Below are 15,241 nucleotides of genomic sequence, written 5' to 3' on the forward strand. Positions count from 1 at the left end.
CATTCAGTCAGAACTGAAGATGCTTCTTGGATGAGGAGTGAAACATCAAGAAAAAGCAAAGAAAGTCTAGGTGCCTTTTGAAAAAGCACTTTTGGGACGACCATGACCTGGATGGTTGACAACCTCAGTAATAATTCAGGGAAGTAGGTTGAACGCAGAAATAGTAACTCAGACAAAGGACCCTACAAAACTTCCATAGCTAAGTGAAGACGTAAATGGGATCTTCCCGGTCCCAGCAGAACCCCTTAACATCACCATATACTTTCCCTTTGTTGAATTTTCTCCCCATCTTTCTCAAGAATGCAAAGATGGATGGATGCAAAGAAACTTCGCCCCTATTTGAGATCCATGGAAAGACATTCCTCAACAGGTGTGGCTTCTGAATATTTTGACCTCCTACTTTCTTAGAAATTTACTCTCCTGAATGCCCAGGTGTGGCCCTTTGGAATGCGTGAGGTTTGTCTCCGGCTGGGCAGACACATTGTGCGAGTTAATGATTGGCAAAGATTTAGAGGTGGGAGGTTAGCTATTAATAATAATAAAAAAAGCAGAAGGCAAAGAACAGGTTGAGTTGTGCGGCTGAGTTGGAGATGGAGCGCTAAGCTCTAAGCAGCTGGTGGAAGGAGGCCCATGTGCATGGGCAACACTCCAACACCCCTGTGTACTAAATTCCCATGTGAAAATTCAAGCAGCCATCACAACGTGGCTCGGAATTGTTCATCCCACCTTTGTGATAGGAAATAATAGTGGAAACCTCCCTTGTCTCTGTGCCTGGATCAGAAATGGGTGGCATTATAAGTAATGTGTTATCAAACCCCCTCCTGTGCATAAGGGTACCGTACTGATCTGCTCAGGCTTCCTCCTCCCGATCGACAGGATTGACAGGATCCAAGGCAGGCTTGGGCCTCCTCTGCCAAGGCAGACGTCCTCTGGGCCTGAGAGTCGCAGTCTTGAATATCTGACAGTCCCTTTTTCAGGTCCTCTTGGTAAGCTGCAGAATCACAAGAGGAGAAGAATTTTTATTTTATTTTTGGCTCTAATGGAGTTCTTGAGCGAGTCATAAAAGAGACTACACCAGGGGTAGGCAAGCTTGGCTCTTTTATGACTCGTGGACTTCAACTCCCAGAATTCCTGAGCCAGCATGGCTCAGCTTGGAAACCTCTCCCTTTCCCCTCAGCATGGCTGGCTGAGGAATTCTGGGAGTTGAAGTCCACGAGACATAAAAGAGCCAAGCTTACCTACCCCTTGGACTACACCAAAGCTTGTTTTTATGTTGGGAGAACAACATTCATATTTTCATTGTTGCTGATAGGTAGCTGAGCGGTCTAGTGCTCTAGTGGTGGTCTAGTCAAGTGGTGAAGATGCTTGTCTCCCACTTGGAAGGTTGAGAGTTCAATTCTAGATAGAGGCAGATATTTCTCTCCTAGGGCGCAAAGAAAAAAAAAATCTGCTGTGAACTCTGCGTGGCGTCAGAGAGGGCACCTGGTCAGTAAATGCTCAGCTTCCTTCAGTCGCCCTGAACGAAGGGATTACAGGATCATAAAAAGGGGAGTTTAATGTGGCAGATAGATGAAAATACAAGAGGCTCCGTATTTCAAAGAGATCTTATTAGTTTTTGCATTGATCCTGACATGTGAGCATCTATCTTGGAGATAAACTGGGAGCTACACTAAAATTTTTCCTCCCTTCCTCATCTTTCACAAGCATAACTTCCCGTCATCCTCACTGAATCCATCTCAAAGTGTAGTGCCTAAAACTGGGTGTAGCACTTGATGTGGGATTTGATCAATTCAAAATAAAGCAGAGTGATTGCTTCCTACAGAAGTGATATTTCCACTGGAGAAGCCTAAAATTTCCTTTCTGCACAGCCCCATTACTCATATTCACGTTGCAATCAGCTATTCCAATTGTATTGTTTTCCCCAAGTTAAATATGCCCCATTCTATACCTGGGCCTTTGGCCTTCTGTCATGTAAATGAGGAACTTTGCATTTGTCTCTGTTGCAGTTCATTATAATTTCAGCAATTTTCTCTAACCTATAAAGATCATTTTGAATTTTATTCTGGCCTCCAGAGCGTTAGCTAGCCCATCCAATTTTGTGTTATGTAAAATTTAATCATCATTCTCTATCTGTCCTCATTCAATCCATTAATAAAAACATTAAAAAATATGGGAACCTTTGGGCACTCTATCAATAATTCACTGTTGATAAAGCGCTAATGAGCCCTCCTCAAATATGATATTCAAATAAGCTCTCTGTCTACCTGATTTGCAGGCCATTCAGTTCATTCTGTAATTAGCTTGCTAATCAGGCTGACAGTGCTTTACAAAACCCTTTGGTAAAATCAAGATAGCCTATCCATGCATCTTTCCCATAGTTTATAAATTGGAATTAGCTGGTTAAAAAAATAGTTAAGCAAGGCTTCTTTAAAATAGTTAAAAAAAATAGTTAAGCAAGGCTTCTTGAGACAACTAGGCTGATTTCTGGTAATTGCCACATTATTTTCAGAGTGCTTAAAAATCTGCTGTAGAATTTTCTGAGGTTGTCTGATCTACAATTCCATGGATTTGCCTTTTCTCCCTTATTTCTTTTTTTTTTCTTTCCTGATTTTTGAAGTAGGGACGAAATGACCCTTTCACCAGTTCTTGTTGTTTAATATCCTAAGCTTTAATCCATCGGATCCTGAGATTTAAATTCATCCAAAATAAGTAGATACTTCAAGATGATGTTTACATTGCTATCCTACCCCTTTCCCCTAGTGTTCACAATTGCTTGGTGGAACATAGATGCTCTTGTTGGAGAAAACTCAGACAAATACGGTAGCTATGCTTTTGCTCAATTAACCGTTAACATTTTACTATCTTCATACAGCAGTTGGTAAACTGAATCTTTTCATTTAATATACTTAAAGAATTTTTCATTAAATTCTTCAGCTTATTCTGACTTGTAATCCTTTTTAATACAATCTTTATAACTGCAGCCTACTGAAATGTATTCTTTCTTGTTTCTACTTCAACATTTTTATTTTTGCTTTGTTTTGTCTTCAGAACTTCACTAAGTTTTTATCTAGACACATTGGTATCCCCCGCAAGGTTCCATTTTTAATTCCTTCCATTTACTTGAGTAGGAGTTTGAATCAATGAGTTCCATCAGATTCTTCTGGCCTGGAGTCTTAGCTCTGACTTGATTAAAAGTCACTATTTTTGAAGCCCAGATTCTGTATTTCAATAAAAAAAGGCATATTTGCTTTTATTTATTAAGAATTCAGTTTCATCCTATTTCTCATACACTGAGCTTTAGAGTATAGACCACAGTTCTGCAACCCGTGGCTCCGGAGCCGCAGTCCTCTGCCATGTGCAGTCCAAAAAAAAAAAAAAAACTGGGACTAAAAAATTTCAACCAATCAATTCAAATATGCAGGGTAGGTGCATATCTCGCCTAGCCTCCACTCTTCAGTCAAACCCTGTTCTGCACATGTGCACATGTACGCGCATGTGCACACATTTTTTGCGGCTCCCAGTTTTTCCTTTTGTGAGGGAACCGGTTCCGAGTGGCTCTTTCATTGTTTCAGGTTGCTGAGCCCTGGTATAGACAGTGAAGGCCATGAACACAGTATTCTTTCTACTTTATTCATTGAGCGATTTAAGAGACACCATTTTGAACAATAATTCTAATTCCTTCCGTCTTTAGCCTGCTGTAGCTCACTATGTAAATATGTTTCTCTCAGTCCTTTAACGTGCAGCCCAACTTACGCCAGTAGTTTATCACACAGAAATTCAAACTCGGGTCAGAGTACCATGCAGAGTTATGATAGCCATCTCTGAGTATCTGCAAGGCTAGCATGTACAAGATGAGAAAGAATTGCTATAGAAGGCAGCATAAAAAATAGATCTAACTTGGAAGTAGATTTTGATCAGTAGTGAAACAGACTTCCCTAAGAGGAGGCTGATCAGGAATCAGAGGGGGTAGGATGTGCCCCAAATGACCAGTAACTACTGCTCTTATTTTACCCACTACCAGCCACTTTGATTTACCTGCAATGTTATATGTGGTCAGGTATAACAGATTTTTCGGGACACAGTGGCTCAGTGGGTTAGGATGATGAGCTTGTCGATCAGATGGTCGGCAGTTTGGCGCAGTGGCGTAGCGTGGGTTGTCAGCACCCGGGGCAAGGCAAGTGACGTCACGGCACCGCCGAAGAGACGCGCCCCGCAGCGGCGTACACTTTCCAAGAAGAGTCGCGCACATGCGGGATGCTTCGGGGTCCCTCTCGAGGGCGGCTGGGCGGGGCTCCAACCTACAAGAGCCGCTGCATTCAAGCTTGCACGTGAACCCTGCTAAATAAAGCCACGCATGCGCACAAAGCTAGGCCAGCCGGCCGGCGGGTCCGTCTTCGCTCGGCCAAGCCTGCCGGGGCGCCTGCGGGGCTTTTGCGGTTGGCCTGAGCCTGGGCGGAGAGTTGGGCGCTTCTATTTATTTTATTCAGTTTATGTGGCCGCCCATCTCACCTGCCGGACTCGTTTCGCTTTGCAAGAAAGAGCAGCTCGAGAGCGGAGCCAAGCCGACTCTGTGCAGCCCTTGGGGCTCTCTGAGCAGCTCAGTGCGAGCGCGCCCCCCCAGATGTTGCGCCCAGTGCGGCCGGCCCCCCCTGCACCCCCCACGCTACGGCACTGGTTTGGCAGGTCAAATCCTGAGTGCCGCGTAACAGAGTGAGCGCCTGTTACTCGTCCCAGCTTCTGCCAACCTAGCAGTTCAAAAGCACGTAAAAATGCAAGTAGAAAAATAGGGACCACTACGGGGGGAAGGTAACAGCGTTCCGTGCATCTTTGGCGTTTAGTCATGCCGGCCACATGACCACGGAGACGTCCTCGGACAAGTGCTGGCTCTTCGGCTTTGAAATGGAGATGAGCACCGGCCCCTAGAGTCGGAAGCGACTAGCACGCATGTGCGGGGGAACCTTTACCTTTACCTTTATAACAGATTTTATATGGCTTGTAGCTAAAAACAACAAAACACTTTCTCATATGGGCTGGGGATGAGACAAAAACAAAACCATTAGAACATGGCAGAAAAGAGACACTGCCAGGTTATATTGTTGATGAGATTAATCCAATCAAAATCTTTATTACGAACTTTAGGCCAGAAAACACTTCAATAAAAACATATAAACCTGTAATTAATAAAATTAAAAAGTAGGCATAAAATGCAACAAAAGTACATAAGGTAAACAAAAGAATAACACAGGTAACAATGGCAATTGCCAAGATTTGTACTATGGGGAGTCCCCAACATTATGACCACAATTGAATCCAGAGTTTCCATTGTGTTGTGTAGTGAGTTCGTTGCACAGGAATGAAGACAAGGTGAGTGAGTTCAGCAATGAACATGTTTATTTGCTTGCAGGATCTGAACTAGAGAACTGGGCTGCAGCTTGCAGCAATTTATAGTCTGGCCCCTAGGCGGCAGCCAATAGGTTTAAAGCAGCCTATTGCCACCTAGGGGCAACCAATAGCAGCCCTGGAGACGGGGTGTCTGAGGTGCTGGGAGCTAGATCCAGCTTACCACGTGGTGTTACAATAAAGCCCAATACATTACATGTTGCTAGGCAAGATGATCGTTAAGTGAGTCGGGCCCAGTTTTATGACCTTTCTTGCAATGGTTAATAAGCAAATCACTGCAGTTGTTAAGTGATTTATGCGGTTAAGTGAGTCCAACTTCCCCCATTGACTTTGTTTCTCCCAGAAGCTGGCTGGGAAGGTCACAGATGGTGATCACATCTTCCCAGGATGCTGCAACTATTGTGAAATGCCAGCTGCACAAATTTTGATCATGTGACCATGAGGATGCAGCTGTTGTCCTAAGTGCAAGTACCGGCCATAAGTTCCTTTTTCTTTCGGTGTTGCAACTTTGAGCAGTCGCTAAATGAAATGGTTGTAAGTTGAGGACTACCTGTCCTTTTTAATTTCAGGTAGGATGGATGGCACAATGGGTGTCACAAAACTGGGCAACTGGGACAGGTGATGAGTCAGAACTGAAGAAGCTTCTCGGATGAGAAGTGAAACGTCTTCAATGAAAAAAAAACCAAGAAAAAGTCTAGTTGCCTTTTGAAAAATACCTTTGTGATGGTCCCCAGTGAGGACTTCTGTCTCCTACTTAACTCCCAGTTGGTTCTTCTTAGGATTCTAATTATGCAATTCCATTAGGGACATTAGATTTCAAGAGAGATGATTAGAATTCACTGCAAAAACCCACCACGCGTGGAAAGGGTCCTCAGAGAATGAGTAAAGGTACTGTGTTCCCCATAGCTTGACCTCCTCTACTGCCAGAAATAGGCATTCGGGGACTGAGTTGCTGGGGGAGTTGGGATTCCCAGATATGGGTTTGTTTATTATTTTAATTTTCAGAATGTGCATAGTAGATCATTAGTATAGAGAGAAAAAATCAGTTATTAGCTTTTTCTTCGGCAAGGGAATACAAAATAAGAGTTTATTTTTCATTCTATTCCCTCTAGAATTAAAAAGCATTTTACTGTGAGTCAGTCCCAGAATCCGTAGGCTACTTAATTCATGATCTGTTTTCTTCCACTGGTGCCTAATGGTAACTTCTCTTTACTCTCCTACCATCAGGTAGGAGATATAGGAGTATAGCCAGCCGTACCAACAGGCTGAACAACAGCTTCTATCCATGGGCTGTTAGGCTCTTGAACGGGAAATAATTTTATAAACTTTATGTATGATTGACTAGTGAGGCCGGTGTGTTGTGCAATTAGCTCAATGGTATAATAATAATAATAATAATAATAATAATAATAATAATAAGAAGAAGAAGAAGAAGAAGAAGAAGAAGAAGAAGAAGAAGAAGAAGAAGAAGAAGAAGAAGAAGAAGAAGAAGAAGTAGTAGTTGGAAGGGACCTTGGAGGTCATCTAGTCCAACCCCCTGCTAAGGCAGGAAACCCTATACCATTTCAGACAAATGGCTGTCCAGTCTCTTCTTAAAAACCTCTTCACCACTTCTGGAGGCAGGTTGTTCCACTGATTAATTGTTCTAACTGTCAGGAAGTTTCTCCTTAGTTCTAGGTTGCTTCTCTCCTTCATTAGTTTTCATCCATCATTTCTTGTCCTGCCTTCAGGTGCTTTGGAGAATAGCTTGACTCCCTCTTCTTTGTGGCAGCCCTTGAGATATTGGAACGCTGCTATCATGTCACCCCTCATCCTTCATTAAACTACACATACCCAATTCCAGCAACCGTTCCCTATATGTTTCTCATTACAAATCATCATCATTACCATGTGGAGAATAAAATAAAGTCAGTATAGGAACCCTTCCAGGGGATTGTCACCTTGACCTGATGGAAAGACTTATTAATTTCAATAAACTTGTAAACTTCAATAAAATCATTACTAAAAATCAAGAGAATAACTTCAATGATCTGGATGTAGACACCACTAAGAGCTCCTAGAAGAGTCCATCATGGTGATGAGCTTGAAAGGGGAGGGATAAAGCAAAGTGTAATCCACATGGGAATGAGAACAGGTAGACTTCTGTCGATGTGAAGGAGGCCAGTCCACTTAGAAGGACAATTAAAGTTATGCCAGGAAGAAGCTTTATTGGTTGTAAGCCACCCAGAGTCACTGAGAGTGAGTGGGCGGCCATATAAATCCTATCAATCTATCAATCAATCAATCAATCAATTATGACAGGTGTAGAAATTCCACGGCGAATTTTAAGAGGTAGGAAAATATAGTAGGGCATGACTGAAATGTGGTATTGTACTGTAGAATCAGAAGAACCTGGAAAATGCAGGAGATAGGTCTAAAGTGTTTGAGGAAAATAATTAATAATAATAAGTTGGAAGGGACATTGGAAGTCATCTAGTCCAACCCACTGCTCAGGCAGGAAACCCTATACCATTTCAGACAAATGGCTGTCCAGTCTCTTCTTAAAAACCTCTTCACCACTTCTGGAGGCAGGTTGTTCCACTGATTAATTGTTCTAACTGTCAGGAAGTTTCTCCTTAGTTCTAGGTTGCTTCTCTCCTTCATTAGTTTTCATCCATCATTTCTTGTCCTGCCTTCAGGTGCTTTGGAGAATAGCTTGACTCCCTCTTCTCTGTGGCAGCCCTTGAGATATTGGAACGCTGCTATCATGTCACCCCTCACTCTTCTCTTCATTAAACTACACATACCCAATTCCAGCAACCGTTCCCTATATGTTTTAGCCTCCAGTCCCCCAATCATCTTTGTTGCTCTTCTCTGTACTCTTTCTAGAGTCTCGACATCTTTTTTACATCGTGGTGACCAAAACTGGATGCAGTATTCCAGGTGTGGCCTTACCAAGGCATTGTAAAGTGGTATTAATACTCCACGTGATCTTGATTCTATCCCTCTATTAATGCAGCCTAGCACTGTGTTGGCTTTTTTGGCAGCTGCAGCACACTGCTGGCTCATATTGAAGTGATTGTCTACTAGGACTCCGAGATCCCTCTCACAGTTACTACTATCGAGCAAGGTACCACCTATACTATACCTGTGCATTTGATTTTTCCTGCCTAAGATGGAGGGTTTGTTGTCACTGTGAGTTGGGGGTGGGGGGCATGAAGGGAAGCTCAGCCAATCTCAATGTATACATGGTTGTACTTTGACAATAAAGGTTCATTCATTCATTCAACTCATGAATCGAGCTAGCAGGCAGTTCTAGGATTTTACAACAATGCATTTGTATTTCATACCAAGACAGGATGAACAATTTTCTGGAGCAGTTGCTCCTAGCTGGCCAGTCTTATCAACAGCAAAAGCTAAACAAGCCCCGTAGCTCAAATTTTGGTTATAATTACTGAGATGGGCCAGTTGGGATATGGGAACCCTTAACACGCCAGGATCAGAAGCCATTGTTTATTCTTGGTTTCTATTTGTTGACTTTTTTGGGGGAGGGGGGGAAATAAGAAGAAAGGCCTCTGGCAGGAAGAGCCAAGCAGGAGCAATCAAATATGGCATATCTGCCATCTGTTCAAATTGTTGTGAGTATAGATAGTCCTTAACTTACAACCATTTGTTTAGTGACCGTTCAAAATTGCCAAGGGACTAAAATAAGTGACTTATGACCATTTTTCACACTTAACGACCATTGCAGCATCCCCATGGTCACATGATCAAAATCCAGATGCTTGGCAAGTGGTTCGTGTTTATGACAGGTTGCAGTGTCCCAGGGGTCAGGTGATCACCTTTTGTGACCTTCTGACAAGCAAAGTCAAGGGGGAAATCCAGATTCACTTAACGACCGTGTTACTGATTTAACAACGGCAGTGATTCACCTAACAACTGTGGCAAGGAAGTGGGGCATATGGGGCAAAGCTCACTTAACCACCGTCTCGCTTAGCAATAGAAATTTTGGGCTCAGTTGTGGACATACATTGAGGATTACCTGAGTTAGCAATGTATTAAAATTCTTGTGAGCAACTGGGTTTCTGTGACGTGCAAATCCAGCCTTTAGATGTTCCTTCTGGGACGATAGTTGTAATGTATTGGCCTCAACTGTTGAAATCACTTGTTTAATGTATGACCTTAATTGCTGTATTTAAGTGTAGGATTGCTTAACGGTTTCTCTTACTGCAACCCAGACTGTCTGTCTCCAAGCTGATAATTATGTTTGGGTTGGGAAACTGTTACTTTAAACCTATTGGTTGCCGCCTAGAGGCGAACTGTGTATATATAGCTGATAGTATATATAGCCCTGTAGGTCTGCTTCTGTTGTTAGTTAATAAACATGCTTGTTGTTTCAACACTCTGCCTCCTCAATGCCTAACCGAACTAAGAACATAACAATAGTTACCTTGTTTTCATCTCTGCTGTTGGAGTTTTTTTTTGGGGGGGGGCTTGGATGTACCAGGTTGGAGTCATTTACCTAGTTGACACTATTATTAATCATGAATAGATTTCTTTGTGGGGAGGGGACACAAGGCACATGTCTTTCTGGATGAGATCATATTTTTTTCCCCTCAATGCCAAGGTACTTCATATGTTCTTAAAACGGACTGAGTAGGTTGTTCTCTTGTTTCTTTGACAAGGCCGGATAGCTGACATTCAAGGCACAGAAGAGCCTGACTTATACCATGGCTGTTTGGAAGGCAGCTGTTACCCAGCCACAGGAAACCTGCTCATTGGGAGGACCCAAAACCTGAGCACTACATCAACATGTGGCCTGGAAGAGCCTCAAGAGTACTGCATTGTCAGCCATCTTCAGGTAACACTGGTCGAGAACTTGCGATGTCTAAATAGTATTAAAACAACCACAGAAAAATGTTATTGGGCCAGCTATAAAAAGCAGTATACTCCACTGTACTTACAGTCACCCATGTGCTAATCACCTCCTGGTTCGACTACTATGATGCACTCTACATGGGACTGCCCTTGAAGAATATCCAGAAGAAGCTTCAGTTAATAAAGAATGCAACAGGGTGAGCAGTTATGTGTGTTTGTGGAGCAACACACATTACACCTCCGCTCAACAAGCTGCATTGGTTACCAATCTGTTTCCAGCTCCAGTGCAAGGTGCTGTTTTTGAACTTTAAAGCCCTACATGGCATGGAACCAGGATGTTTGAGGGACAGTCTCTCCCTGATTACGTACATCTGCTTGTCCCACCAGGTCTAGCAGACAGGGCATGATGTGGGTCCCATTTGGCAGGTCTGAGGTGACGGCCTTTTTTCTGCTGTGGCCCCAAATTTATGGAATATTCTTTCCTTCGAAGTGAGGCGTGCCTCATCCCTTTTAACTTTCCAGAAATTCTTTAAGGCCTAGAGCCGTGGTGGCGAACCTATGGTACGGGTGCCACAGGTGGCACACTGAGCCCTCTCTGTGGGCACGTGCTCTGTTGCCCCAGTCCTAGGCCTTCAGCTGGGCTTTATAAAATCTTTTCGCTTTAGGTCTCCGCTGCTGTGTACAAAAAAAAAAAAGGTTCAATCAATCAATTTCAACTGATCGCAGGAAAAAAAAGATCTTGCAAAGTTGGAATTGATTGATTGAACTTTTTAGTCCCACCCAGTCTGCCGTTACCATGGCACCCAATTGGCCACACCCACCCAAAGGGCCATGCCCAACCAGCACCCGATGATACGTAAGTGGGTTTTGGGTTGCAGTTTGGGCACTTGGTCTCTAAAAGGTTTGCCATCACTGGCCTAGAGGACTCCAGGAGACTGGCAAAATAATGAGATTGCTCCAGTGTAATTAAGAGGCTTTTTTGCCTCTTTCTCAGTCTCTCTCTCTCTCTCCAAGGACACACACACACACACACACACACACACAAACAGAGTTTTATGCCTTTAGAATTTTAAAGATTTTAATAACAATAAACTTAATATTTTATTGTATACATAGTATTTAGCTTTGTAGCATGCCACCCAGAGTCACTTACCTGTGAGCATCAGATTGGAGGGGGAAAATTTGTGGGGCAGAAAGTTAGAGGAACACAATGGCACTAAAGTCCCCCTGGTCCATTCAAGCATCCTGTAGCTTTCTTGGTCAATAAGTTATATTAATCCACAAGTTATATGACAGAGATGTCCCCTGATACAGTTCTGATTCTCCTTCACATAAGATAGCTAAACACAAAGAAATTCCGCACTATGCTCTCTTGGGCAGCAGTGAGTGACTAGATAGAGCCATCGCAGAATGTTGCACTTAGATTTATATACCGCTTCACAGTGCTTTACAGCCTTCTACCATTGAGCTGGTGAGAATTGAACCACCAAACTGCAGGCAGCTGGCAGTCAGCAGAAGTAGCTTGCAGTACTGCATTCTAACCACTGTGCCACCACGGCTCATATGTACATAAGTGCATTTTGATTGGAATCTATGGGCTACATCCTGGCCGCTAGGCATCAGGTTGTCTCTGCAGGCCATAGATGTTGTCTCTGGTTAAATACAATGTATTTGTCTTTTGACTAGAACAGGGGTCTCCATACTTGGCAACTTAAAGACTTGTGGACTTCAACTGCCAGAATTCCTCATGCTGGCTGGAGAAGTCTGGGAATTGAAGTCCACAAGTCTTAAATTTACCAAGTTTGGAGACCCCTGGACTAGAGAATACTGGTAACATTCACCGTGAAAGTCCTTGAAGGTAGGTGCCGTGTTTTTGTATATTTAAACCAGAATGGTTCTTTTGACAGGACTCTGAGAAATGCTTCATCTGTGACTCACGCTCATCCTCCTTCCGTGAAAGCCACCACATTGAGAATGTCATCTACCTTACTGGCCAGAATGGTGAACAGACCTGGTGGCAGTCTGAGAATGGTAAGAATGAGAAATTTGGAAATTATGGAAGCTAATGTTTCATCTTCATTGGTTCCAGATGTCCAGCAACTCCCCAAAATTACACATCTCCACATCTTGTTGGTCTCCAACAAAACATTTTTCATCATTAGTGTTGCCAGATCTTGTCTGGCTCGAAAAGTCCAGCAGACCCTATATTGGCACCATTATATTTGCTGTCATAGTGGACTTTCCGACTTTTGAAGTCCAGACCTGATAGCCCTACTATGATTTTCATGAAGTGAAAAAGAGAGATTGTGCAAGAAAGAATGCCCGGCCCAAGATCACCAGCTGTCTTTGTGCCTCAGGTGAGACTAGAACTCACAGCTTCCAAGTTTCTAGTCTGAGGGTCTTCAAACCTGGCCCTTTTATGACTTCTGGACTTCAACTCCCAGAATTCCTTAGCCAGGCATGCTGGCTGAGGAATTCTGGGGGTTGAAGTCTACAACTCATAAAAGGACCAAGTTTGAAGACCCCTGTTGTAGTCTGATGCCTAAACCACTACACCAAACAGAGTCTGTTCCAAATACTGTGCAATTACAATTACCAATGTAATGTAGTGGGTCCGACGCAAGGAAGAGATGCCAGCCGGAGTACGTGTTCAGCTCTTTATTGGGGGGGGGGGAACGTACTGAAAAACAAGGGCTACCTGGCCTCCTTAAATACCTAGCCAGGTAGGCAACCAGCGAATGGGGTTGGCCCTAGGTTTCCTGCCGAAACTAGGTTTCCCGCCAAAACTGTCCAGGCCAACGCCCCCTGGTGGCTGTTGCTATGCGGCTGCCTGCATCAGGATACATAACAACCAGTATCAGTCACTACTGGCTAAACTGGAACTACAGGGAACTGTACTTGTAGGAGTCAATGTGATGCCATGTTTAAGAAGTTGAACTAGGACCAGGTCAAGTCCAATTTCAGCAGTGGGAACATTTTGAGCCAATTGCTCTCTTTCTCTTCATCCAACCTATGTTACAAGATTTAAGCTGTGAGAGTAAAATGAATGGAGATCTTCAAAGAAACTGCTTTGAAGAAAGGCAGAATATAAATTTAGCACAAAATTGATTATGTGCCAGTAAATGGTTTCAACTCTTAACAACCACATGGATAGACATTCTCCAGAATGCTGATACCTATGGTCTTTCATTCAACAATGTTTTTGCAAGTTTGAAGTCATATTAAGAAGATTGCATAAGCTATAGCAGAGCAGTAGAAAAAATAATGTTATCTGCAGCTTTATGAGACTATTTTTAAAGACTTTCAGGAGAAAAGCTGGTCATAGCCTGAGACATTAAATCAAAGTATTTCAGTAAGAATTGAGAATGATGCTTGCTGGCAACATTCTTTGTATCTCAGACACTTTGTCTCTCAGAATGTGCTGTATGATGAGAGCTATAAACAGAATCACGATCACACGAAGTATTAGTACCACTTTATAAAACCCTACTGAGATCACACCTGGAATACTGCAACTAATGTTGGTCACCATACTACAAAAAAGATGTTGAGACTTTGGAAAAAGTTCAGAGAAGAGCAAATGAAATGATCAAAGGCCTGAAGACTAAAACATACGAAGGTCGGCTGCAGGATTTGGGTTTGGCTAGTCTAAAGAAAAGAAGAAACAGGGGTGACATGATAGTAGTATTCCAGTATTTGAGGGACTGACACAAAGAAGAGGGGATCAAATTATTCTCCAAAGCACCAGAAGGCAAGACAAGAAACAATGGTTGGAAACTGACCAAAGAGAGAAGCAACCTGGAGTTAAGGAGAAACTTCCTAACAGTGAGGACAATTAACCAGTGGAACAGCTAGCCTGCAGAAATTGTGGGCGCTCCATCACTGGAGGTTTTTAAGAAGACACTGGACAATCACTTGTCTGAAATGGTATAGATTCTCCTTCTTGAGCAGGGGGCTGGACTAGAAGATCTCCAAGGTCTCTTCCAGCTCCATTTTGTTCTGTTCTGTTCTGTTCTGTTCTATTCTCAAAGCTTTATGGAAGATTTTGTCTCCATACATGACCAGAGGAAATGGAGACATGTTATCTAAATTCAGCTTTTTTGCTGCATTCTTATCATCCTGCTCTGCCATCCTCTTTGGGTTAGAAGATGCATCGTTTGTTGAAGAGAACCTGATTCTTGGAATCTCCACACATAATTTGGAATCCTGAATGACTGAAGTTCTCAGTCATATGGGAAGATGTCATGACACATTAAAATTCCTACTGCACCCATCACCCTTCAGTTCATGAAGACAGGAGGGGAGTTGGAAAGAGGATGGTGGTGCTAGATAGCAAGTCCTTGCTTTCTTGAGCAGTGCAAGATATCAAGAATACTTGAGCAGAGAAAGGTCTCATTTTTGGCTTTCGTCCCTCTCCAGGTGTAGAGCAGGTCAGCATTCAATTGGACCTGGAAGCTGAATTCCACTTTACTCACCTCATAATGAAATTTAAGGTAATGTGCTGAGGAACTAGGAATTGACAGATGCCGTAGAGACGATATTAGATGTTTTGCCATCAAAGGAGGTAGAAAAAGTATCTGACAAAAGTATTGAATAGTTCTATTTTTGATGTTATGAAAAAAACTCAGTGTGTAAATTAATGTGCTTTACTGCAAATACTTAGGTTTTTGGAATAAGTTAAGTTTGTGCCAATGGGGGATGATTTCCTCTCTCTTTTTAAAAGGTAAAGGTAAAGGTTCCCCCGCACACATGTGCTAGTCGTTTCCGACTCTAGGGGCCAGTGATCATCTCCGTTTCAAAGCCAAAGAGCCAGCGCTTGTCCGAGGACGTCTCCGTGGTCATGTGGCCGGCATAACTAGACGCCAAAGGCGCATGGAACGCTGTTACCTTCCCACCGTAGTGGTCCCTATTTTTCTACTTGCATTTTTATGTGCTTTCGAACTGCTAGGTTGGCAGAAGCTGGGACGAGTAACAGGCGCTCACT

The 15,241-nt window shown here is 43.0% G+C and overlaps 1 protein-coding gene across 2 annotated transcripts in view; it reads left to right on the forward strand.

Annotated features, from left to right (window-relative positions):
* The window catches only part of LOC310636267 (laminin subunit beta-1-like), a 94,540-nt gene that overhangs the window by 13,344 nt on the left and 65,955 nt on the right, over positions 1 to 15,241 (forward strand). The window contains exons 3-5 of one of the 2 annotated variants that reach the window (XM_083355933.1): positions 10,065 to 10,240; positions 12,165 to 12,288; positions 14,677 to 14,750. In XM_083355933.1, coding sequence (XP_083212059.1) covers positions 10,065 to 10,240; positions 12,165 to 12,288; positions 14,677 to 14,750 — 374 coding nt within the window. Of the gene's footprint in view, positions 1 to 10,064; positions 10,241 to 12,164; positions 12,289 to 14,676; positions 14,751 to 15,241 lie in introns of those variants that run through there. The other variant, XM_083355934.1, reaches the window with a different exon arrangement.

The sequence above is a fragment of the Vipera ursinii genome, assembly GCF_947247035.1.
Source record: "Vipera ursinii genome assembly, chromosome: 2".
Taxonomy (NCBI): Eukaryota; Metazoa; Chordata; class Lepidosauria; order Squamata; family Viperidae; genus Vipera; species Vipera ursinii.